Source organism: Triturus cristatus, chromosome 2_2 (assembly GCF_964204655.1).
Source record: "Triturus cristatus chromosome 2_2, aTriCri1.1, whole genome shotgun sequence".
Classification (NCBI taxonomy): Eukaryota; Metazoa; Chordata; class Amphibia; order Caudata; family Salamandridae; genus Triturus; species Triturus cristatus.
In genome coordinates, this window is record NC_140582.1 from 1,160,983,012 (window position 1) to 1,161,009,562 (window position 26,551).

At 44.9% G+C, this 26,551-nt stretch overlaps 1 protein-coding gene across 2 annotated transcripts in view; it reads right to left on the bottom strand.

The window, feature by feature from the left end:
• Positions 1-2,977: 2,977 nt before the first annotated feature.
• AP5S1 (adaptor related protein complex 5 subunit sigma 1) overlaps positions 2,978-26,551 on the bottom strand; it is a 49,419-nt gene continuing 25,845 nt past the window's right edge. For both annotated transcript variants that reach the window (XM_085642696.1, XM_085642695.1), the window contains exon 3: positions 2,978-3,865. In XM_085642696.1, the coding sequence (XP_085498822.1) occupies positions 3,436-3,865 (430 nt within the window). In that variant the 3' untranslated portion in view covers positions 2,978-3,435. The remainder of the gene's footprint in view (positions 3,866-26,551) is intronic.

Genomic DNA, 26,551 nt, shown 5'->3' on the forward strand with positions numbered 1-26,551 from the left:
TAATGGGAAAGATGTTAATCAAACAGTATTCCTTGGCACCCACGCTATACCCAGAAACAAGCTACTACTGTTAATGTCACACCGCGATACTTGGATGTAGTCTAGCAATTCAGACCTCAATAAAGGTGTGCTTTGGAGGAAAGGCTAAAACAGTGCTTTTATCAGAGAAGTATTTGAAAGATATAGTATCTCTAATGGAAATTTGATAGTCTCAGTGTATATATAGCAGGTGCAACCAATATCGCTGGTACAAGACACAAAGGGAAGGAAAATAAAATGTAAAATATCTAAGAAAAGCATTAAAAATATTCTGTCTTTACAGCCCGAAGGTATCTGGAATCAAATTGAGATCTTGCGATGTTTTGAGACACTATCTGCTTAATACACCAATTCAGCTGCTGTTCCAGATCAAACAACAAATGTCCAGTAATACAGACAGCTATTCAGACCGATGGAGCGCTGGATTTGCTTATGCACTGGGCATCCAGAGGAGAAAAACATGCTTTGAGGGCATTATACAGAATGCAAGACAATCACATATGCAGTTCGGTTCTAGTACCGCAGTCAGATAAATGATCTCTGTAGTATTTTAGCACAGCAGGTTTTTATTTTAGTGGATGTTGGTAAAGTGCTTGAGGTTTAGACAAGGGGAGGAAAATGAAATATCGGTCTACTCTTCTATGTTTTGTATTAAGGAAGTGCCAATTCCATGCGCAATATTAAAGCTTTGCCATGTTATCTACCTTTTGCCAGATTTAAAGACCTGATCCTTGAAAGAGTAGATTGTACCATGAGAAAGGGTCCAACATGACTGAGCTGCTATGCTGTGAGAGGAGGGCTTTCTGGGCTTGAATCCTGTGTTAAGAATCGATGTTGTATGATGAAAATGTAACAAACACATTAAGCAGATCACATCCACCCTAACAAACGTGGGCTGTAAATTGTCCCGTACATGGAAATCTTGGATAGTATACAAGTTACGGCTAGGGTACCAATATTTTACATCACAGCGCCTTCGAACATTGCATCTCTTCGACTAATCTGCCAGACAGAGGTCAATGGTCACATTCCATCATTACACCACCTCTACATAGATCAATCGGAGGATAGACTCTCATGAATGGAACATACAAGCTATTCCCAGACCAGGGGAATATCCTTCCCAAAACTCGGCAATCCATAACCTTCCAGACCAGCTACCACTACAGGCCGCCTCCTACCTCTCAGTACCTCTCCCCCACTTCGACCACCCAGGATAACTGATTCCCCTTCTTTCTGCTCCTTCCCTCTGCCCCCATATACTAGTTCCACTTAGGGCACGAGTCAAGGCGCGTGACATCGCAGTGTGTGAGGCGCATGACATCACAGGAAGTGGCATCACAAGAAGTGACATCAGACCTTAAGCCCTCACATGTATGTTTAGTAGGTGTATCATGAGTACATTTAAGCACTTTTCGATTATACTTGAAAACCCTCCTGATTTAGGCAGAAGATTCACACTTTTTTATGCTACACATAAATCAATGTTGCCTTTTGTCAGCGTACGCTTCCTCTAACCATAGCGCTTTAAAAGAAAAAATAGTGATATTTAAATTACTACAACACCTCCTCAGGGGCAGTAAGTGCCATATATAAATGCTATTTTATTTTGTGCAAATACTGGGAAAGATCAACGCATCTGACATTCTTACAGTGCATGCATATCTCCTAAACAGAGCCTGAACAAAGTGAAAAGCTGCCTCTCTTAAGTATGTGTGAAGTGCCAACAAGGTGTGAGCCTTTGTTTCCCCTCTGCTGCATTTGGTTCTAGGTGTGAGACTCCTGACTGCTGCCAGCCAGGAGACTTGAACAAAAGGAGGCCTGATGACCCCTAAAATTCGGCCTTTGTTGAGGGCCCAGCAGGAGTCTGAACTAAGAAAGCCCCTTCCCCGCCTGCATGTTGTTGCGGATCGAAAGCAGATAATAATATGCAGGCACTGCTGAAAGTGTCCCGGTGTTTGGAAATTACACTGGGGCGAATTCAGCATCTTTTTCAGAGGGGCCCAGCTTCTTAGCAAGGTGGACAGCGTCCACCCTGTGAAAAAAGTGGGTGGACCCCCGACTCGTGCCCTGGTTCCACTCCCTCCATCATCGTGGACATCCAGAGGGCCAGATGATCTTTGGCACAGTATTAATGGCATTGTGTTTGATCATGGTCTATGTATGTTCCCTGATGCGTTCATAGTTTTACTCTTAAAAACGAATCAAGAGATTTTTAACAAAGGTGAACGAACAGCGCGATAAGTACTACCGCTATGTGAAAAAGTGTTGCATGCTTTAAGGGAAAAGGGGCACAGATTTTAACACTGGTATATTTGTTATTAGTGTGTACACTCCAATGCTGTATTATTGCATCGAATTTTAATGTATACAATAAAAACAAAATTATTACTTGCACTTGTGTGACTAAGGTCTGTCAATCACACAAAAAGTGTGGCTATAACACCCTTCTTAAAGAGGGACTCGGACTGCTTTTGGTGATGTAACAATCTGGAAATATATAAAACATATTAGGGACAGTGCAAGGTAGACAATTTACTACGCACGCACTGAAGGTGTTATGTATTTACGTTGCCAACCCATACGTTTTTGGTACAGCACAGAGAGGGGTCAAGAAAATACTAGAATGATAAAGTCTGTGGCTGCGGTTTCTGGTAACCGCATCCACCACCATTTAGTGGTCTGTGTCTTTCATTTGTAAACAAATCGGTTCCAAAATGTGCCAAAACACCATCCTCACCGTTAACCCCTTGCATGCCCGCCCCTTTCCCCGCCCAGTGCCGCGCTTAACATTAGCGGGCGGAGTTCATGACGAGCTGGACTCGTCATGGGCACAGCGCCACCGCAGCCCATGACGAGTCCAGCTCGTCATGGGCACTGAAGGGGTTAAACAGTCACACATTCGGTTAGCATCAAAGATACAAATAGGACATTTGGACACTAGGAATGCGGAGTGTATTTTTTTTTTTGATTATTGATAATACATTGGGTGATCCAAATTCAGACAGCATAACCCGCATGAGAACTAAAAGAGCGGGGTCAGAGGAGGATGTGTGAAATATTATAGAATAAATTGAGAAAAGGTATGAAACAAAAATATATCATTTAAGTACAGAAAAAACTCATTTTGGAGAACCGAATATGAAAATGCAGAAATTGAATGGTCAAGATATCAGTCACTAAGATGATCTGTATAAAGAGGACAGAAAAAGTGATGTGAAAAACATCTCTCCAAACAAAATAATGTATCATTAGTTCCTATTGTACAACAAATGGTCACTCCAGCCCCCTTAAATAGGCAACGGATGTCACAGTTAAACCCATTATCATTAACTCTTCAGGATGTGCACTGGTAGGAGTCGCTGCGCTTAGGATCAGTGCAGGCGAATTCGAGTTTTATTTGGGAATGGAGGGACATAGTTCTTTTTCCAAAGCCTGAACAAACTGGTGGTTGAGGAAAAGCAGCTGCCCGTGTGGTAAGAAAGTATTCAGCAGGATCTCGGCCTTGTCTGACTTCAGAACAACGTCGCTGCTCTGGCTCAAGAGCTTCAGGGCGTCCACCAGAAAGCGGACGAGCATGCGGAGGGTGTTCTCCGCCAACACAAGGTTCTCGTCCGCATCGCAGATGAGCGCGAAGCCAATGGACAGGACCCCCATCCACAGCACGGTCTTCTGGGCGTTGAACGGGTCTCCAGGGGACAGTCCGAACACCCCAAAGTCAGCATCCTGCAGAGAAAAGGGCTCATCTAGGGGCGGCTGTAGTGCATTTTCCACTACTGGTTTCCCAGAGGCCTGGCGCAGCAGAGCACATGACATCTGAACCTGCCTAAAATAAATACAATAAATTAGTTGTGATCAACTTTTGCACAAATCGATTGACAGCAGTTTACACAAACAGACTTTTTTGTACTTGTTGGGATTTGTAAAAGAAAAACCACAAGCGCTGTACATTTGTAAACACACATTATACATGAGAACTGAGCAGCCCATGGTTGGCATGAACAGATGAGGATCGGGTAACTAACAATAACCAGGTAAAGCACTCATTAACATTCAGTTCCTTATGGGTTCCTGCAGGGAGAGTTCTCAGACATCTGCGAGCGGAGGAAGTCTGAATGTGAGGAACACATGATTCAGTTGAAGATCTTCTCATACTTTAGAGTGGTCCTTGAGACCTTCTTAAATGTGTAGAACGTAGTTATGGTCTCATGTCCCAAGAGAAGACATTCCACTGTGCAAGTGCTGGGAGAGTAAGGTTATAGAACATATTTGCAGCACATGGAGGTATGCGAGTAACCAGGAGCGGGTGAGTTTCTGAATATATGGAGCATCAGAGATTATGTATGGTCAAATTGTGAACTGATATGTACAGAAGGCTAAGTAACTTAAACAAGGTCCTGTTTTCTGATGAAACCCTGCTTATCAGGTAATGGTGGCTGCACGTGAATGTGTGGGCAGGCCAGGGCAAGTTAATGCAAGAGTATGGTGAACAAAAAGTCGAATTTATCAAAATGTGTCTCGTTGCATAACGGTCCAGCGGCAAAATTTAAACATAACACTAGCAGCCATTTTTAGCTCTCGCCTGAGCTAGCGCATGCGCTGCCCTGCAAGACATTTAGTAAGTGGGTCTTCAAAGTGCTACACAGCTTTTACTGGCCTCAAGCGTGCGGTTACGCGCGCATGAACGTGCACAGATGCCATCTGGCTTTCTGTAATGGCTCATTAAGCTTTAAATCGCCTCCGCCCTCTTGCTCTCTGCTCTCACTTCCCTCTCCCTTTTCCCCCTCCCTCCTCGTCAGCTTCATTTGCCTTTTCATTCTCCTCGACCCCCTTGCTCTCTGCTCTCACTACCCCCTCCCTTCTCCCCCTCCCTCCTCGTCTGCTTCATTTGCCTTAATGCTTAAGTGCTTAAACATTTACGTTTTCTTATTATTAAAGAAATAGAGTGCGCGCATTTTTAATTTTGAAATCATGTGCTCATTGCAGTGCCATGACGTCCTCGTCTCATAATTATTAATGCTTTTGTGCTTAAATGTTTTGGACTACCAAACCACAAACATTTAGGGACCTTTATCAATGATGCGTGCATTTCTAATATCCGATCCTGCTGCAGATGCCAGTCCCTCCCATACCGGACAATAGACCAGATTCCAACCTCAACATAAATCGATGAGAGAAATACAGTTTACCGATTATTTCTGTAAATCACCCACTGTCCTCTTCTAAAACGTTGTCATGCATGCACAGGTTCTGAGAAATTAAATCGAGCCCGGCACGAAGACTAACGTTCCTAGGAGGCGGTGCCCGAGCACAGCCCACCCCTGTCATGCGCGCACCGCTCGAGACATACACCAATTTTAATACGGCGCATCCGCATCGGTTTGTCTCCTCTAGGGACAGCGAGCTGCAGAACCTGTTTCAGGACTCTTTGGAGACTCGCTGGAATATGTGTGTTTTTTTTTTTTATTAGCCAAACCGACAATAAAATCCGGTATTGGATGGCCAAGTCCGGCTCACAAACCCTCGCGCTGATGCATTCAGGCCGACCTGTGTTTCCAGAGAAGATCACGGCCCTAGCAGGGGCGTCGTCCTGTCCTGTGAGAGCTACGAGTTAGCATTTGTGCCCCAGAGCAGGATAGGTGGAACCCTAAGCAACAAGAACTAGACTTGGTACGCCACAGTTATTAGACGATTATTAAACGAATATCGAGGGCTTTAGAGTTCAAACCCTTTACATTTAATACGTTCAGAATTAATAAATGGCCAATTTTGGCTTTCAGGATTGGCATCAGCTCTTCAGTGGAGGTTCTCATAAACACCCATATCACTTTTGAGTTGACCACATTTCTGTATTGAGTTAGTTAAGTGTCACTACTGTCCACAGCAGAGACATGGATGACACTTATGTCACCGTCCAACAGAACCATGCTAATTATTGTGACCACCTTCGGAGCTGGAGTTCACAAATCCACTACCCACAAGTCCACTACCGTATATTACATCCTTGGCTGTGTGGGCCAATGTTCTGCTGGAGGATATGACCAGAGCTACGGTTTTAGCCCCATGGGTGACTCCCGTTGTGTGCGGCCCTGCCACCTCAACCACTACCATGTCCCAGGCCTCAATACACTTCATGCTGGGCAGCCTGGCCACGAACAAACTCTCACTTACAAAAAAAATCAAAAAATTCTCACACAGTCTATCACCCACTACCACTCTCAATAACTGCATCACTCCCAAAAACATATTCTAAATCACTCTCTCTAACTCACTCTCACAATTTGGTTCTCTCTAAATCAATATCACCAACTCACTCTCAAAAACTCATTCTCAATTGCTCAGTATCAATAACTCACTTACTAACATACTTTCTCTTACAAACTAACAATAAATAACTACAAATCACTCGCACTGACTTACTCTCCCAATCTCTCTCAATAACTAAATCACTCTCACTAACTCACAACCTCACTATCGCGAACTCAATCTCACTAAATCTTTCTCACTAACTCACTGTCACTAACTCACTCTCACTGACAAACTGTCACGATAAAAACTATCAATTAACTAATATCGCTAACAAAGTCTCATTTGTACTAACTCAATTACTCACTATCTATCACTAACTAAAAAAACATACTCTTCCAATCACTCTCAATAACTAACTCACCCACTCTCGCTCACTTATTACCTAACTCTCACACTCTCTCTCACTAACAAACTCTCACACTATCTTTCACAAACTAACACACTCACTCACACTAAATAACTAACTCTCTAACTTACTATCACATACACACTCACAGTAACAAACTGTCAGTTACAAAAACACTGTCTCTCAGAGAATAACTAACAAACTCACTCTAAAAAATAAATCATTCTCACTAACATACTCTCAGTAATAAACTCTCACTCTCTCACTATCACATTCTCACAATAACTACATTAAAAAACACACAAATTAAAAAAAGCATATCAATAGGTCTAGCCTTACACACATTATAATGGTTTAGACAGGCAAAAACTAATATTGTTGCACCAATATTATTAAATTGCATAACTAAATACTTAAAAGGTAAAAAAAGCCATACCTATTAGCTATCCATTCGCATAGCCAATAGGTCTCGCATTTGGGACATTATAAGTATTGAGTTATGCAGCACAATATCCTTGCTGCAACAACATCAACCGTTGCATAGATAAACACATATAAGGTCCCAAAAGCGAGCTCTCAACAAATACATCTCTGAGATTCCAACGTACGCTAATAAGTGCATGTCTAGAGTCACAGATGTACATTTGTAAATGATGTTTAAGCCTGAAGGGCCATTTCCAAAAGAAAGGTTGTGTTTTTCCAGGCTGAAACCCAAGATGAAACAAAACAAACACTTGAAGAATAATCAGCAATGAGGCAATATTTATCAATTGGCAACAGAAACACAAAACAAATTGCCATTTTCCAGACGGCCAAAATAGGGCAAACACAAAACAAATCCAGAAGTCTAGATACTGTTAAGATAATGTTTAAAAGATTGCATTTCAAAAAGTAAAAAAAGAAAAGGGCTAATCATAAGTGGACAATATTTAGTAAAAGTGAAGATGAACAAAATAAATATATTGGACAGGGGAAATCAAAGATTCACAAAAATAATCTCTCCAAAAATTAAAATAGCAGGATATGTGCTAATGGGTGATTAGCACTCTTTAAAAAAATACACACTTACACCTTGTTAGAACTGGGGGTCTCTAGTTGGCAGAGGTAGGTACCTTTGACCAAGTAGGGACCCTTGCTTCTAGTCAGGGTAAGGGGGTACACTCCTAAAATAACCCCTGCTCACCCCCTTGGTAGCGTGGCACGAGCTGACAGGCTTATCTCAGCGGCAGTGTGTAAAGCATTTGTGAACACATACAGTAATCCAGTGACAACACTACAGATGGACACCACACAGGTTTTATATAAAAAATAAGTATTCTTTATATAGACTTATCACAAGACCACAAATGACAAAAATCCACAATACTGTATTTTGAAAATGGTTGAAATAGCTTAGTTCTCTTTGTTAAAGATTGCAGGAATCTGTTAGCATGAGCTGAAAGCCATTTTGTACTTGGCAGCCATTTTAGTTAGCTATGTGCTAGCCATTTGCTTTCTCCCTCTTCCAGAACCTCGCACATGCTCAGAGAGTCCTGGCTAGTAGAATGCACCTGCTCCTAGTATAGAACTGTCAGGCTGTTCTAACTGATGTCAGCAACTCATTACTCCTCCTACTTGTTGACTGTGCATTTTCTGTATGACCATCTATGTGTGTAACTCTTCTCATGTGTACTTGTACCGCCTTCTTTTGAGCCCCTGTGTGGGTATATAACGCCCCTGTTCTCTGTACTCCTTAGAATGCCTCCTACAGTGACTTGAGGGTACTGTGTGACGCAATCTCCCTCATGTGAGGTTTAATAAATGCATTGTTTTTATATTACAGCTTCTGTGCCAATCTCTTCTTTGTTGGTTTAAAAGGGCCAGTTGTATCAGTGAAACCCCTGAGAAGGTTTTTATTTCTTCATCTTAAGATAGTAAATGCGACACTTTAAGTTCAATGTACCTTTGGATGCGTAACGCTATACTAGGAAAGTGTTGCAGGGAAGATGATGCGTCAGTTCCTTACACGCAAGAACGGTGATGAGTCGGGTCCCTACTGATGCGTAGGGGATGCGTCTGTTCTTCTCGGCGTGGGGAGTTGATGCATCGGTTTCTTACTGCGCTTCCATGGCGATGCAGCCCGAAACGCCGTGATGCGATGAAGATCCGGTGCAATGAAATAAAGTGGCGTCTTCTTCTTGATGCGACACGATGTGTGCACACCCGACGACTGTGCGGCGACTCAACGATTCCTCTGAGCCGCGACAGGCCCTGCGACTCGCTTCTCCGGTGATGCGACGGCGTCTGAGGCAACGGCGACACTCTTCTCTCCCGATGCCAGACGCCTCGGCGATGCGACGCGACAGTTGCAGCGGTGACACCCTTCTTCAGTGATGCGACGACAGCGGCTGCGGCACGCTTCTCCGATGATGCGACAGCGACACTCTTATCCAGCGATGCGAGGTGCTCCTGCAGTGCGAAGCGACAGCAGCGACACCCTTCTCCAGTGATGCGACGACAGCGGCTGCAGCGGCGTCACGCTTCTTCTTCGTGAGTCGTGCTTCCAGCTCCTTGCGACACGCAGTCCCTCACAAGGCCCAACACAACAGCAGGCACTTCAATAGAACTCTTGGGGAGCTGGTGGGTGAAGTCTGTTGTCCCTGAGACTTCAGCAGGAGGCAAGCTCTATCTCAAGCCCTTGGAGATCCTTTACAAGTTGATTTGAAAGTAGCACAAAGTCCTTTCTCCTTTCTTTGGCAGTCAGGCAACCACTGCAGGCCAATCCCCCAAACAGCATTCAGCTAGGGATAGAGTCCTCCTCAGTTTCTCTGGTTCCTCTCCCCAGCAAAGGTTCTTCTTGTTCCCCAAAGTGATCTAAAGTTCCGGGGTCTGGGTCCCCCCTTTTATACTCATATTCTCTTTGTTCTCTGAAGGCAGAGAGGCCTTTGCCTAGTCCAAACCAGTTGTGGTCAGTCCTGAAGCACTTTGTTGACAAGACTCCTTCTTTCCTTTCACAGTGCAGGCCAGGGACATCAGATGCACCACAGGAGGTGGAGCCAGCATTGTGGAGGGAAGGCACAGCCCTATTCAGGTCCCAGGTGCAACTCCTCCCACCCATCTACATGCAGATCTCTCTATTCAGCCCTGTGCTGACTCACCCTGTCTCCTTGAATCCCCCCGCCCCTGTCACTCAAACTCCAGACAAGGAATACAAAACCTAGCAGAAGCAGGCTTGGATAGTTAGGCAAGAATATACCTACTTTCTGAAAGTGGTACTTGTCAAACACAGAATGTTAAAACCAACTTCACTAAAAGATGTATTTTATCATTCTGAGTTCAGGCATACTAAACTTGAATTTCTACCTAGTTCCCTGAGTCAGTTAGGATTATAAGATGTAATAATCAAACTGCCCATTCTGGCCTATGGGGAACAGGTAGCCTTGCAATAGTGAAAAACCAAAATTGCTGTAATTCACTATTAGGACAGGACACACACATCAGGGCATGTCCTCCCTTTTACCTACAATGCACCCTGCCCTTGGGCCTACCATAGGGGTGACTAATATGCAGAAAAGGGAAGGTTTAGGGACTGGCAAGTGGGTGCACTGGCCCAGTCAGCATGGCAGTACCAGACTGCACACAGGCTATGCAATGGCAGACCTGAGACACACTTTACAGGCTGCTTCTGTGGGTGGCACAACCAGTGCTGCAATCCCACCAGCAACATTTGGTTTACAAGCCCTGGGCACACTCAGTGCACTGTACTAGGGTCTAACAAGTAAACCAAATCAGCCAATCATGGAGTCACTAATTCATACATCAATTTACAATAGGGAGAGCATATGCACTTTAGCACTGATCAGCAGTGGTAAAGTGCCCAGAGTCATAAAACAGCCAACAACAGGTCATATAAAATACAGGAGGAAGGCAAAAAGTTCAGGGATGACCCTGCCAAAGTGGCAATGTCCAACAAACCTGGTTCTCCATCAGATCCCTGTCCTTCTAGAATACTACACTTAGTACTGGAGACATTAGCTTTACATCTTTCCAAGCTTTTATATAGCATGTTTAATTCAAGATACTTTCCCAGACTCTGGAAAAGGGCCTCTAAGTTATTGCTAATAAAGATACCTTCGCCTAATCCTCTTGAAGTTAACAGCTATCATCCCTATTCCTGACTGCCGATTCCAGCTAAAATAACAGAGAAGGCTATGAATATGGAGCCCTCTTCATTTCTAAACAGCAGTCAATTGCTAGACTACACTCAATTCGGCTTCAGAGGCAGTCACAGCACTGAATCTGCCCCAATTGCAACAACGGAAGAATTTGGAGTAATAGTGGAAAGTGGAGGTGAGGCAGCAATCCTCCTTTTAGATCCTCTGGCTGCGTTCGACAATCATTCATTGCTCATATCGTTTATATCCCGTCTTGAGACTACAGGGGTTCCAGGGTCTGCCTTGGCTGCCCTCAGTTCTTTTCTTTCGGATTGGGAACGATCTGTCCCTCTCAGGGATCAGAGTTCCAAGCCTTTCTCTCTTCCCTGTGGAGTTCCACAGGAGTCCTTCATTAAGCCCCACACTTTTTAATATCTATGTCACACCTCTGTCCAGATTGATTTGCTCCTTTAAAATTTCCTTAATATCGTACGCAGGTGACACTCCGATTGTGTCTTCATTTCAAGTGAATACCTTGAGGTTACAAGTAGGTTCCAAGACTGTATGCTGGAAGTTGGAGGATGGATGAAAAAACAACTGCCTCAAACTTAATTCTGGTAAAAAGGAGGTCCTTATGTTCAGCAATGATCCATCTTGCTGGTTCCCCAGTTGGTGGCCGCAGGATTTAGGAATTCTTCCATATCCCTCCAGAAAGGCCAAGAATCATGGGAGTAAAGTTTGTTGACATGTTGACTTTTTCAGACCAAGTTAATCAAGTTACTTCACCATTCTTCTACATTTTGAGAATACTGAAGAAAGTCTTTCCTTGTATGCCACAGGAGCTCCAGGAAACAGAGATAGTTGCCTTCACGTTATCAAGAATTGGTTATTGCAATGCTCTTTATGTCAACATTCAATAGCGACTGTGGAATAAACTCCAAATCCTTCAGAATGCAGCTGCGTGCCTTCTTCTAGGCATTCCAAAGTTTCAGTCTGTTTTGCAGGCACTCACTAAATTTCACTGGCTGACAGTAAAGAAGCGGATTCTTTAAAGGTTTGTGCATTGCCCATAAGGCTCTTCATGACCGTAACCTGGAATATTTCAAGCGCAGATTCCAGTGGTATGTCCCTAAAGGAACACTAAATTCCTTCACAAAAATTCTGGTGGTACCTAAATTGAAAAGGGCAATTTGGTGTGGCAGAAGTTTCATTTTCTCTGCTGGAAAACGGTAGAACAGTCTTCCTCTGTATTTAAAATCTCAAAACAGCCTAATTCATTTTAGGAAATTGCTCAAAATGTGGCTGTTTTCAACCCCTAGTTCCAGCATGGTTGCAGTTTGTTAATGCTTAGTTCCAGCATGGTTGCAGTTTGCCGGGTCTGGTGGCTCAGTGGACTAATGCATCCACTGCAGAGGCCTGTGTTCGACCTCATGGGCATAGGTTCAAATCCCGGCGGGTCCACTCAGCCTTTCATCCATCTGAGGTCGATAAAAATGAGAACCATTGAGTTGGGTAACAATAAACATCTGTTATTCAGCGCCAAGAGACCTACGGGTGAACGTGCGCTTTACAAACACACGTTACGTTATGTTAATGCTTAGTTCCAGCATGGTTGCAGTTTGCTCATTGCAGTGTGTCAAGGCCAAGACGCCAACATTCACCTGCTTGACAAGTCTCACCTCCGGATTCCCTGGCTAGTAACTGCAAGTCTGAACTAACATGCTAACACCACGCAGAGCATGCAGCTGCAGGGAACTCATTGTTTATCAAGAGTTACAGGAGGGAGGAGCTGTGGGCTGGAGTAAAGCAAGAAGCATAAACCATGGTCTTCACTTCTAGCGCGGCATCAAGCTCATTAATACAAGTCACGCAGGATAAAACGAGGTACTGGTGCTAAACTTAATATTCTTCTGAGTAATAACAAATTAATGAGATGTTTATGAAAAGCACGGTTTCAAAATATGCCTATGCACTAACTATCAACAACATTGATAGGTGGTGTGCTAGAATGGCTCTTTGGAGTTAAGACATAAAACAGGAGATCTGAAGCTGCTCCTATGGAAAGATGTTTCACTCCATGATGATCCTTACAGACATTTTTCTTTATCTCATTATCGAACAAGGAGGAATTCAGAAAGCGAAATCGGTGTGTTTCTATGCTTTCTACAATGAGCCAGAGATGTACTTTTATACACGTTCTTACAAATACCCTGTGACATACCAATACACTTCAAGGTGTCATATTGTGGATATTTAAGCAATCGGATTAAACACCTCTGGGCTCACCTCCAACCCATGGTAGACATAATGAAGTCAACTATTATTATTATTAATGCAGCTTGTAGAGCGCACGGCTACCTCCGACGGAGGTGTCCCGGCGCTAGTAGTGCAGTTGACCTAGGCGTGGAATCAGGAGAGCAGGGACCTTTAGGGAAGAATGAGGAGCCATGTTTTTAAGGCTTTCTTAAACATGGATTCCGAATTAGTCTTCCTCGAATGTTCAGGCATAGAGTTCCAGAGTGTCACGGTTTTTACCGCAAAGGCCCGGCCACCAATCCTGGCCTTCGCAAATCGTGGAATGCCCAGAGATTTCTGGTAATTCGATCTGAGTACTCTATTCTTACTATATTTTTGAAGTCTTTGCCTCAAATGCTGCGGACCAGTCATTCATTGCTCTATCGGCCAAAGTGAGTGCTTTATATCCTATTCTTCTTTTCACGGGCAACCAATGTAGACTGAGCAGGTGGGGGGGAGAGGGGTTATGTGGTGACGCATGCAGCCTTCTGAGCAGATATTCAGGAAGCCCAAGGTAGAGACTATTCGCATAGTCAAGTTGGGAAGTGACCAATGCGTGTACCACGGTCTTCCTACAGTCCATAGGCCGATAATGAAGGAAGCTCCGTAGAGCCTTCAATTTCCAAAAGCATTGCGCAGAGACATGGACGATTTGCACTTTGCCAGTCAGCTGCTCATCAAACTTGAAGCCCAAATTCATAGCAGAAGCAACAGGGAGAGGGGGCGGATTTAACTCAGCCGGCCACCCGAGCTCTGGCCGTGGAGTTGTAGGTGTTCAATTTTCAGCAGTTCTCCGTTATCCACGACGAGATATTCAGAAGACACTGCTTACAGTTGACAAAGGTCGTCTTTCTGTGATCTCTGAAGGAGAACACCAGTTGTGTATCATCGGCATATGAGACGACCTTCACCCCATATTGCTCAATAATTGCCGCAAGGGGGTGAGATACACATTAAAAAGCGTTGGATTTAAGGCCGAGCCCTGCGGGACCCCACACACATGGGGGCTGGAGGTGGAAACATGAGGACGGAGGGTCACTTGCTGAGTGCGTCCCTCTAGAAAGGAGCAAAACCAGGCCCAAACCGTACCCGTCACCCCTAGATATTTAAGTCTGTTTAGGAGAATAGGTGTGACACCGTATCAAAAGCTGCGTAATAAGTCCAGCAGCACTAGCATCGCACAGCTTCCTTGGTCTAAGGTTTCACGGATGGTCTCTGCAATTTCCAGCAAAGCAGTTTCCGTGCTATACCCGGATCTAAAACCAGACTGGGAGTCGTGCAGATGATGATTCAACTCTAGGAAGTCCCCTAGTTGTTTCTGGACTTCCTTTTCTAGAATTTTAGCCGGGACAGGAAGGAGGGAAATTGGCCTAAAATCTTTGGACTGTGTTGGATCAGCATCTTCCTTCTTGAGAATTGGCTGAACAAATGCATTTTTCCAGCTGGTAGGGTAAATCCCCATCACTAACGAGGAGTTCCAAATGGCGTTCAATGAAGGGTTGAGCCAAGGTGCTAATAGCTTAAAGAATCTGGCCGGACAAGGGTCTGCCGGGGAGCCAGATTTTATTTTATTAAGTTACCCTAGAGATGCTTCTAGACCAAAGGAGCGAAAGACCGACCACATACTTATCCCACACATTGTCTGAGAGGGTAAATCTAGTGATCCTAAGGGTGAGAAGGAAGAGTAAATATCCTGGATTTTAGTCTGGAAAATGTAGCTAACTTTTCACAGAGAGTAGCTGACAGAGGAATAGTACTCTTCAGAGCATGTGGTTCAATAAAACCCTGGACTATATTAAAAATTTCTTTCACAGAGTTGTCAGAGGTTTTAATCTGATTGGCGACAAGATAATGAAATTTTCTTTGTGCTACATTATATGCACACTTGGCCACAGGCTCATAGTGTTTTTGCCAGGCACGCTCCAGCCTCTTACACAGGCTCTTCTCCATACGGAGATCCTCTGTAAACCAAGGGGCTGACGGCTTACTCCTGACCAATTTCATAGTCTTCATCGGGGCAATTTTATCAAGAGCTGAAGAGACCCAACAGTTAAAAGTTGACGCATCCTGGCTAGGGTCACCTGAAAGCTGGAGAGGGATGTCCTGTAACTCAAGACCCATCGATTCAGAGGAAATCCTCCTGCAGTTTCTCCTAACCTCCAAGGTAGGACTAGTCTGATTATTACCGGAGACCCATAATAAATTAAAAGGAATCAACCAATGATCAGATCAAGTTATAGGTAACGGGTCCTCTATCTGTAGAGTATGATCATTGGTAAAAAGAAGATCGAGCATATGGCCAGCCACATGGGTAGGTGACGCTACCTCCTGAGTCAGATTAAGCCCTTTGAGGGCATCAGCAAGCTGGACAGCTAAGGGGCAATTAACATTGTCCACATGGACATTAAAATCCCAGAGGACTGTAAAGTTGGTATATCTGAGAGATAGGTCAGCAATAACGTCATAAAGCTACAACAAATGGGCAGCTGGGGCATTAAGAGGTCTAAAGACCAGCAGTCCAGCCATTGAGGAGGCTTTAGAGAGTTTAATTAAGAAGGACAAAGCCTCAATCTGCCCTATATTTTCAATTCTCTTATACGTGATTTCCCAGTCCTCTCTCATAATTACGGCGAGGCAACCTCCTAGTCTATTTCCAACTCGGTTCACCTTGGAAATTCTATATCCTGCTGGTACAGCTAGTGCTATATGCGGGTTTGAGCTATCTCGCAACCAAGTTTCAGTTAAAAACAACATGTCCCAGGCATTCGTCTTTAAAGTAAGCCAGATATTGTTTGCGTGCTTTGGAAGAGATCTACAGTTAACTAGGCATGCCTTGATGGTGGGACTTGGGGGAGGTTTAGATACTACAGTAGGCCCAACCCCTGACGAATCATTGTGTTCACCGTCTTGCGCAGGCCTGAAGGTACAGAATCTACAGTGAGACTCGTAAGGACTCACGCCATATCCCTCCTCCAAACTAAAGTCCAAGCATGTAGGCCCCGGGCAGCTGGAGGCAGAAAGGGCCAGTAGCTGCTCCTTGGACCAAACGATTCTTGATGCTGGGTCCCCACGGGCAGCCTGGCTGGTGCTGGCTGCGGTCCGGGCGCGGACGGGCGCAGACGGGCTTGCCTTGGGCGCGCCAGTGGCGTGCCCGCTGCTCGGCCGCGACATCCATCCCTTTATATCCTGGGCGTGCGCGGTAGCGACCAGCGTGAGCAAGAGGACTGGACCACTAACCTCCGTGCAGGAAGTGAATAAAAAAGTATGCCCCCGGAGCATTGAGCACAGCTCCAACAGTCAGGGTCCCACCACAATATGCAGTATACTCTTAGCGAGTGATGTCTAAAACAATACAAATAGCGAAATAAGATTAAAAGACCTCTCAAACCCTGCCACAGCTTTTGTAGGCCAGTAACCACAGGTCAACACACTGATTATCTTGTTTACGTAGGCCTTTTCAGCGGTGTACAAAACAGAGCCACTCTTCAGTGTGGAAACCAGAATAGAAGTGCCCTGAGCTCCAATGGGGTCAATCTGAAGCCGACGGGCTTGACAGGACCAAAATCTGAATCTTGTATAAGTTTCTTTGTCCTCAGCTTGAAAGGCATTGTAACCCAACTTGGACACATCTATGGTGGTTATCAGTACGTTTCTTGGTGCTTGTGTGTGTGTGTGGTCTGTAGGACGCCAGCCTGTTCTCTCATCCCCATCTGTGCAGCAAGGAGACATGGAGGCTATGTTGCTGCCTGTCCTTTTTTTGTCTATTTGGGTCAACATCACCCTAAAATACTTTAGCTCAATTATCTATTTAAGACCAAAGAATTGTATTGAACTGAATTCTACCTTCAGTTAGAGGGAACCACTCTGTGCTATTTTAGACAAAGTTTGATATTTAGCATCGTAAATTACAATTTAATTATTGGACACAAATTTTCAAACACAACACATCTTGGATCACAAAACATACAGTAAAAACCTAATCCAAAAATCATTTCATACATATAAATTATAAATTGTCCTTGGTAAAGGGAATGAATAACTCCAACCACTGAGGTTTATGACGCAATCTTCAACTAAGTCTGCACTTTAATTCACTAGCAATTCTATTTTCCAGTCATTTCTCTGTGACAATGAGCACAACGTGTCGGCAGGGTTCAAACGAATGCCTTCATCAGGATGGTAGAACATATGACTGGCAAGGTAAAAATTAATTCAGCGTCACCGATGGGTGTTCATATTTGTGGAAATTGAATATTCCTTGTAACCATAGAAAATGACTTTTCTTCTTGCAGGTTATCTGTGTTTTCCACATTAAACTCTATTGATCTTATTTTCATCACGTATTCCATATTAGTTTGTATATCAATGCGAATGTCTATTCCACCTCCAACAACTTTTTTTCTGCGGATGTAGCCTTGTGCCCCTCTCGACTGATCTTGCCTTCATCACGTTGTCAATATGACCTGGCTCATAGTGGACAATTCCAGTCGATTTCACACTAACTGGCTTTCTATTGCATATGCGGAGGCTTTTGCTCCCGCTAAGCTCTTGTTCAATAGTCTCTTTTCTGTAGTGGCCACCGTACGAGCAACACAAGTCATACTGAATACATGATGAAGGTAAGATAAATCGAGATACCCAGAGCCAACAACTGAGCAGACGCTTATAATACCTTTTCATTGTGTACCAACTATTCAATTCATATGGTAAAATCTAGGTAATGGAAAAATAGGTATGAAGGAAATCAAGGCATTTTTTAAATGTGTCCAGGATGTTGAAGTAGGGAATAGTAGAAATTTGGACATCTCTGAAATCGGCGCTACCTATACTATCACGTGATACAAAGGGCATTTTGCTACATGTGCTCTTTCTTGCACACTGGGTTACGTTTCGTAGCCAAAAATGGAGAGAAATTCAAATGATAATGAATGTTGTACTATTGTGTGTTCCCACACTTCTCCTGATAAAACGGTACCCCACTTTTGTGAATGACCTACTGCCCATGGCAGAAAGGCACAAAACGCAATGTGGAGAAATCAAATTTTCGCCATTAAAACAGAAGTCTTTTGGTGATGTGGTTAGCAATGATATTTGGGCCTGTGTTCAGCCACCGCATAGGAAAACCTATTAAACGCAGACATTTCTGAAAACTAGACACCTAGGATAGTCCAGGTTAGTGTGACTTGTGTGGATTCCACTAGGTTTTCGTAGTCAGAATACCCTTCAAACCTCAAACGTTTGCTAACAACATGCATTTTCCTCATTTTTGTGAAGGAACGTTTCAAAATCTGTGTGAATCCATAAACCTACAAACCCAAAATGTCTACACTTCTCCCAATAGAAGTGATATCCCGCTATGACAGCAGCGCTCTGTGCGCTACACTTCATAGTACACACACCAAAAAAACTTGGTATATGAAGAAGGATTTCCCCTTGTGCCCATCCGTTCAATTTTATTCATAGAAAATACTTTTAATAAAAACACCAGAAGGATTCTCTTGAGTACTGCGGTGGACGACCTGCTCACGTACGCCGTGCTAGAATAACGCGGTGGACATCAATGGATGTCCGCCTCATTCACCTGACCTTATTGCGTCTTCAATCCATTTCCAAAGAAGGTGGCGCCAGTCTTCATGGATATGGGGATGTCATTCCAGATTCTGGGCTAGCAGAATGCTAAAGATCTTCAGGGTCAGAAATCTATCGAAGGATAAGAATGAGTCAACAGCATCAGCAGCACAGCCTACTGTGGTGGTATTCAAACTCCGCCACACGAAAGCCTTTTCCATGATCCACCACAATGGGTCCAGAGTTGGGCCTGCGCTAGTTCAGTCAGAGCCCCAATGCACACTAGGTCGCCATTAGCAGAGGCGGAGATGATTCAGAATCAAGATGGAGGTGAAGCGCCCTATCCGAAGGTTCTGCGGGTAGGGCACAAATGCACCTTCATGCAGGCAGTGACTTCCAATACTACCTTCTCAATGGCTTGCAGAGCTGCATTTATACTAAATGGATGGACTTAGTGGTGAACGAGCAGCCCATCCATAGAATGGTTTGGTCTTCCAGAATGCTACACGTCCTACACACCACTTTATAGTTAACTTTAGTTGTGCCCAAGGCCTAGAAACTCGCCGAAGTGTACCACTTAATTTCAATTCCAATTCTAAAATTAGGGATACGCCAGCTGCACTCTATAATATTGTTTGGGAGAAGCATAATCCGTCCAAATATAATTTTCATATAAAAAACGAATCCTACAACTGGTATTTTTGCCTATTCTCGGTTAAGTTTTATCTGCATACACCTATAAAGTGTTCTATTTATGCTTATACAGTCCTCCTAATGCAGTACAGCTACAATTAAAATATACATTTAGCCTTACAAAGTACAGCTGTACTCTTCTGATATATACGTTTAACATCCTCTAGATGTCGCTGTAAGCACAGCTACAATTATTTGCTTGCACTACAAGAACGTAGTAGCTTCCCAGCTCCCCTCCAATCGCATCCTTCCAGGACGTTACTTGGGGTAATAACATGCCAGGAGGACGTGTTTTCGCGCTATGCAGGATGTTAAAGAGAAGTCCAATAGTCATTATACACACAACATTTTCTGTGTAACCCACCATGCATCTCAGCACAAAACTGTAGCGATTTGGTGAATAAGTATGAAGCCAATCTTCTATTCTGCATTGGATGTCCTACAGTATTTCCCTCTAGAATTCAGTGATGAAAGCGACCCTTTCTTCTTCGTCTACAAGACCCCTTTATCAGGGGCGTGGCAGACATGTGCATTAACTACACTGTGACAAACTCGCCTGCACGGAAGAAATTCATCCCCGCTTCAAAAACCATCACATTTCAGAATCAAGTTCAAATACGTCAGTACCTTGGTGAATATGCACTTTCACACGTAGGACAGGAGGTATTTATGGAGGTTACAGGCACATTTTGAAGCAAATATTCTGTAGTTCTATGGCACAGTGTGTTAGTCTACCTTCTCATGCAGGTTAGATCTGCACTATTGAATTACTGCAGTCCAAGCAAGACATTCAATTATCCGAAACAGGTGCAGCACCGAGCATAAATCTGTATTTTCTGTACAAGCCCAGTCCTCATCGGGTGGTGTTATTGTCAACTTTCATAGCAGCGTATGATTCCATGACGTGTAATGCAACTGGCCATCCTGATCCGGGTGCACAGCTTTCTCTTCTATAGATGTGTACATTTCACCTGGAGTCTTAATAGCACGTGGAGCGAGAGAGCCACAGAGCTCAATGACTGTCTGACCATCTTCACTGGTTGGATGGCTGGACACTTCCTTCATCTGGATAAAGTACAACAAAGTCAGCCAATATGGGTGCCTGTCCAGGCTCAATGATAGATAGCCTCCTTACTTCACTACCTCAAGTACATATGGGCATGTCAAACAAAAAATGGACAAATTGAAGGGCTATTTGTCGCTCCTGGGGAACTTCACATCAGGTGCAGAGGTAATATGAAGCTGCGACCGCACAGAGCACCGGAGCATGTGGGAGTTGTGAAAATTATTAGTCGTCCCCTCTTGAAAAGTAAAACTAGAATGGAAGTAAGAGGTGGGATTCAATAAAAGCAAGAATCTCACTAGTCACTGTTCTGTGAATAATATCCTAAAACCCTACCAAGTATCAGCCAGGCTTTGGTCATACTTGTTATGTTGACAATCACATTGGAAACTTTTGTGTAGGAAATACTCGTGACTAAAAGATGAACAGGCTGTTTGGAAGAGAAAGCTAGTGATCTGACCATCAGTGAGATGGAATTTTAACAATAGGCTTGACTCAGCAGAAAAGAGGCCTCGATACAGCGGAGGTTCAACTTACACATCTATCGGACAAGAGCTGTGGAGCCTGCACCCGAGGAATGATGAATCAGAGCATCCTAGCTGCCGCAATAATATCGGACTTTTGTCGTCCCTGAAGAGAGTAAAGGCAATGTTACAATTGTGTTCCTGATTGACCTCTTGCCCCAGCTACTGAATGTCCATTTTAACTATTGGAGTCACAAAGAGCACATAGAAAACATTCCCATAAAACTACGGGAAATGACACACCAAAACTAATCATAACCTTTTTCTGGATCAATAAAGTCACAGACTGCTTCAAAGGAATGTTGCCCGTAGGAATAAAACAGATATAAGGCGCACACATCGTCAGACTTCTCAGCTCTTAGTGGTTGATTGAACTTAGCCCAACACTGCAGAAATGGAACATTCACTTTAAAGTCCTGGAACGAGACATCATGCCGAATGTAATAGATGAAAAAACAAATTAGGGTCCTAGAAATACTTTAATTGCCTGCCATGGAGACCACACAAGAGACACTGAGAGACTTGAAGGGTAACCATCCAAAACAACATGATAAGAAGTGTGGAAGCACCAAAAGAGAATATAAGGATACCACTTGCAGGCACAAGTTGGACAACGAAGTGAGCCCAAGGGACAAAGACAGCTAGAGATCACCAATGAAGAAAGTACTGACCAACAGTGTGACTTTCGGATGGTTAACATAACACAAGTAGAGATATGGAAGACTTCTTGTATGAGCTGCAGTGGCACCCTAACTAACCACTTTCTGCCATCTGACATTATTTCTCCATTCCCAACCCAACAACCATTGTCCTTACAATAAAATCTTTCAGAAGGATGGTTGTGATGCCCCATCATAAAACGCAGTTCCCGCTACCCAAGTTTTCTCAACTTTCCCTCCCTGGATTTCAAGACAGGGAAGTCCTTTGTGACAGCTCCCACTTAGTTGCTTCGCTGCCTCGCTGGTTTCAGAATTGCTTACTTTATTTTATTTATTTATTTTTAGTTTTCTATAGCGCAGACCAGACCCAGGGTAGGGTGTCAGAGCGCTTTACTTGTTATTGTGTTACTGTTCTCAACCTCACACAGGCCTACAAAGCTCTACACGATGCAGGACCTGTGTACCTCAACCACTGCTTCACATTCCACGTACCCACCAGAAACCTTGGCTCCGCCCAACTGGCCTTTGCTACTGTCCCACGTAGCCACAAGACCACAGCCGGAGGAAGACCCTTCTACCTCGCAGCAAAGACCTGGAACACCCTGACTCTCCACCTCAGGCAGTCACCATCACTGCCTCAATATCTAACTCTTCGACTTAACCACAATACCTCGATGGACCTGCAGGTCCCACTCAGCGCTTCGAGTCCCTTGTGGGTGGGTAGTCATGCTTTACAAGACACTGATTGACTGAACCATGTTCCATCTCATCTTTGTTCAATTTTTTTAAACTTGTTTAGTTTTGATTTTGTACTGCCTACGTTTTAATTTATATTTGTTTTTCCACCCGCTCGCTTTCCTGCAGCATCTCCCTCCCAGGTACTGCCAGCCTTGCCCACCACCTTCCAGCGTATCTCCCTCCTCCCAGGATCTACTTGATGGAGGCCGCAGCATGGCAGAGCCAATGGCAAGCTCCGAGCCCTGGTCCCCAGACTCTGGAACGACTGCTGCCGCATCTCTCCACGATCAACGGTACATCCTCTTTCCTGTCGGCGCTGCCTCTTCTGCAACTCCTGAGCACCCGCATGCAAGACAACCAACATCACGCCAACCACAAATGCTTAAGAATGACTATACTGCCTCCTGCTCAAGGCACGATCACTTTGCAAGCACATCACCGATATCTAGGACACCATCACCTCCCTCACCTACAATGTCATCTTCCTCACCAAGACCCGGCTCAAACCTGAACCCGAGCCCGACAGCCTAAACAACACCCGACAGCTACAAGATAGCACACTGAGATCACATCAACAAACACTGAGGTGGAATCGCCATCATCCACAAAGAAACTATCCGCTGCACCACCACCGCAAACGACACTGCCCCGATCATGCAACACCTCAACTTCCAACTCCAGACCAACAGCAAAACCACCATCAACAGCACCTTCGCCAACAGACCTTCTGGACCTCATCATAGCTTCAGCAAATTCATCGCCCCACTTATTACCTTAAACACTACATCTTCCTCAGAGACTTCAATTTTCACCTTGTCGACCTTATTGACAACAACACCGCCAACCTCCTTAAAAGCATGAAGATCGGCCACATCCAAATTGTCACCAACCCCACACAAATCGCAGCACACACACTCAACTCCATGTGCATGACCAGCGACAGAGTAAAGTACAGCCAAGTCACAGAGTTCACCTGGACACCCCACGTCAAAATCCATTTCACCATCACAGGATCCTCTGGCACTGCCACCAAGCTGCCCTCTCACCGCAGCTGGGACAAAGTATCGGAAAGCCAGAGGTCCGACATTCCACTCTTCCCACCCCGACACCGTTACCAACCTAGAACAGACTGTCAAGAACTTCTCCGCCTGGATCACCGACTGGGACCACAGAGTCTCCCCTGTCAAGCCTACTAAACTCAAGATATCCCCCCTAACAGGCCACTTGGTACACCACGGAACAGAGAACCACAAAACGCAACTGCAAGTGACTGGAAAGGAAATGGCGCACCAGCAAGGAATCCACAGACCTAGGCACATTCAAGACATCCCTCAACCTATACCACCAACTCCTGAAAGAGATGAAAAGGAGCTCCCTTGCCGACCACATCGAACCCAGTTCTATCCACAGCAAAGAACTCTTCAACATCATCAGAGAGTTCTCCGACCCCTCAGCCACCGAAAACATCATCACCCCTTCCCAGGAACTCTGCGAAAGCACCTTGGCAGACTTCTTCCACAACAAGAACTCCATCCCCTACTAAAACTTTGACACCTATCACACTGCCGTTGACATCCTCAGCCTCCTTCCTCCCACAGATGCAAAACCTGACCACCTGCTCACCACATGGGACCAGCTCACCACTCAAAACACCACAGCCATCATAAACTCAGTCCACTAAGGAGCACCCATGGAACCATCCCCTCCGCATCTTCAACATTCGGAGCAAGACGTTCGGCAACGAGTTCAACGTCCTCTTCTACGCATCCATCACCAAAGCCACCTTCCACAAAGAATGGAAATACACAGAGGTCAAACCCCTTCTCAAGAAACCATCCGCCGACCCCAGCGAACTCAAGAATTACCATCCCATCTCTCCGATTTCCATTCCCACTAAAGTCCTCGAAAAGGCCATCAACCGCCAACTCATGGAGCAACTGGAAAACAACAATTTTCTGGACCTCCCAATTAGTATTCCGCACCAACCACAGCACCCAAACCGCCCTGAACGCTGACAACAATATCAGGACCCTTCTTGACCAGGGAGAAATGGCAGCCCCGATCCTACTTGACCTCTAAGCAGCTTTCAACACTATACCACACAATACACTGATTAAGAGGCAACACTACATTGGAATCTAAGGAGATGCCCTCAAATGAATTGCCTCCTTCCTCCCCAGGGGACCCCAGAGAATCTGCCTACCATATTTCACTTCAGAACCTAAGAACATCATCTGCAGCGTCGCTCAAGGCTCAGCCCAACACTGTTCAACACCTACATGACCCCCATGGCCAACACAGAACCCATAGACTAAACATCATATCCTACGCCGGCAAAACCAAGCTCATCCTCTCGCTGTCAAAAGACCCTCCACCACAATGACCAACTTCTGCAGGTGCATGGCGAGCATGGATGAAAGACAACTGCCTAAAACTCAACAAAGACAAAACGGAAGTGCTCATCTTCGGGAACACCACCTCCCGTGGAGTGACGCCTGGTGGCCCTCCGAACTAGGACCCTCACCCACTCCAACAGGCCATGCCCGCAACAATGGCATCATCCTGGACAGCAAGCTCACAATAAAACAACAGATCAACCCAGTCTCCACTGCCAGTCTCCACTGCCTGCTTCCTCACTCTTCGCATGCTTTGTAAGATCTTCAAATGGCTCCCCGTCAACATCAGACAAGTCACTAAAGCCCTAGTCACCAGCCGGCTGGACTACGGCAGTGCACTCTACGTAGTAATCACCTCCCAACTCTTGAAAAGACTGCAAACCATACAAAACTCGGTGGCCAGACTCTTCCTTGTTATCCCAAAGTGAACCCATAACACCCCTACCTCAAGAAGCTCCACTGGCTCCCCATTCTGAAGAGATGTCAATTCAAGATGCTGATCCACACCTACAAAGCCCTACACAACCATGGGCTAGCTTACATCAACCACCACCTGAGCTTCCATCAACTCTACATACACCCCATCTCCGTCTCCCTCGCTCACACTCCCTGCATCCGCTGAAGCAACAGTAGAGGACACTCCTTCTCCTACCTCACTGTGAAGTAATGCAACAACCTCCCCCTTCACCTATGGACCTCATTCTTTCTGTTGGAATTCAGGGAGGGACTCAAGACACGACTGTTCAACTGAACCTTCCCAAAGAAGCAGGTTCTCAGCACCCGGATACTTTCACCTGCTAATTGTGCCCACATATGATTTTGTACAGTGGTCAGTGCTGCAGTTATCACTGTTGGTTAAGGACCATATTACAAAGGTGTTTTTTTTTCACTCAAATTTAACTGTCTTCAGTATGCTATAAATACCATAGGGTATACTGTCACTGCCATCATGTATGCTATCACTGCTGTGGGGCAGGCTATCACTGCCGACGAGCATGCTATCACTGCTGACAAGCATGCTATTCCTCCCGTCGGGTATGCCGACATTGCCATCGGGTATGAGGACACTGCCATCGGGTATGAGGACACTGCCATCGGGTATGAGGACACTGCCATCGGGTATGCCATCACTGCCATCGGGTATGCCATCACTGCCATCGGGTATGCCATCACTGCCATCAGGTATGCCATCACTGCCATCAGGTAAAGTATCACTGCCATGGAGTATGCTATCACTGCCATTGAGTATGCTATCACTGTTATCGGGTAAGCCATCACTGCCATTGAGAATAATATCACCGCCTCAGGGTATGCCGACACTGCCATCATTTACACCTTTTCTGTAACTGCAAACTCTCGCATCAGAGTGTTCAGATAGTCAGAGGCTAAACCAAGCATGACGGCATTAAAACTCTATTCTCTTAGCATTTCTGTTATGTTATCTGGTATATATAAAGCGCACGGGTCCTCCCAAGAGCGTCCCGGCGCTAAGAGAAAAGACCACATAACGGCACACAGAACATCACTCCACTACAGAAATCGAGAAAATCCAACTGTAGGAAAAGCCAGTTCTTAAAGCTTCCTCCTGAAAGTAAGGAGGTTTGGTACCTGTCTCAAAGAGAGAGGTAGGCTGTACCAGAGCCGCGAGGCCACCACTTGAAAAGATCTTCCTCCTATACAGGAGAGCAGGACCTTCGACGTAGAGGTCAGAAGCTGAGCAGAGGACCTCAAAATACGTTGAGGAATATAGGGTTGAAATCTTTCCCTAAGGTAGGGGGCTCCAATTTA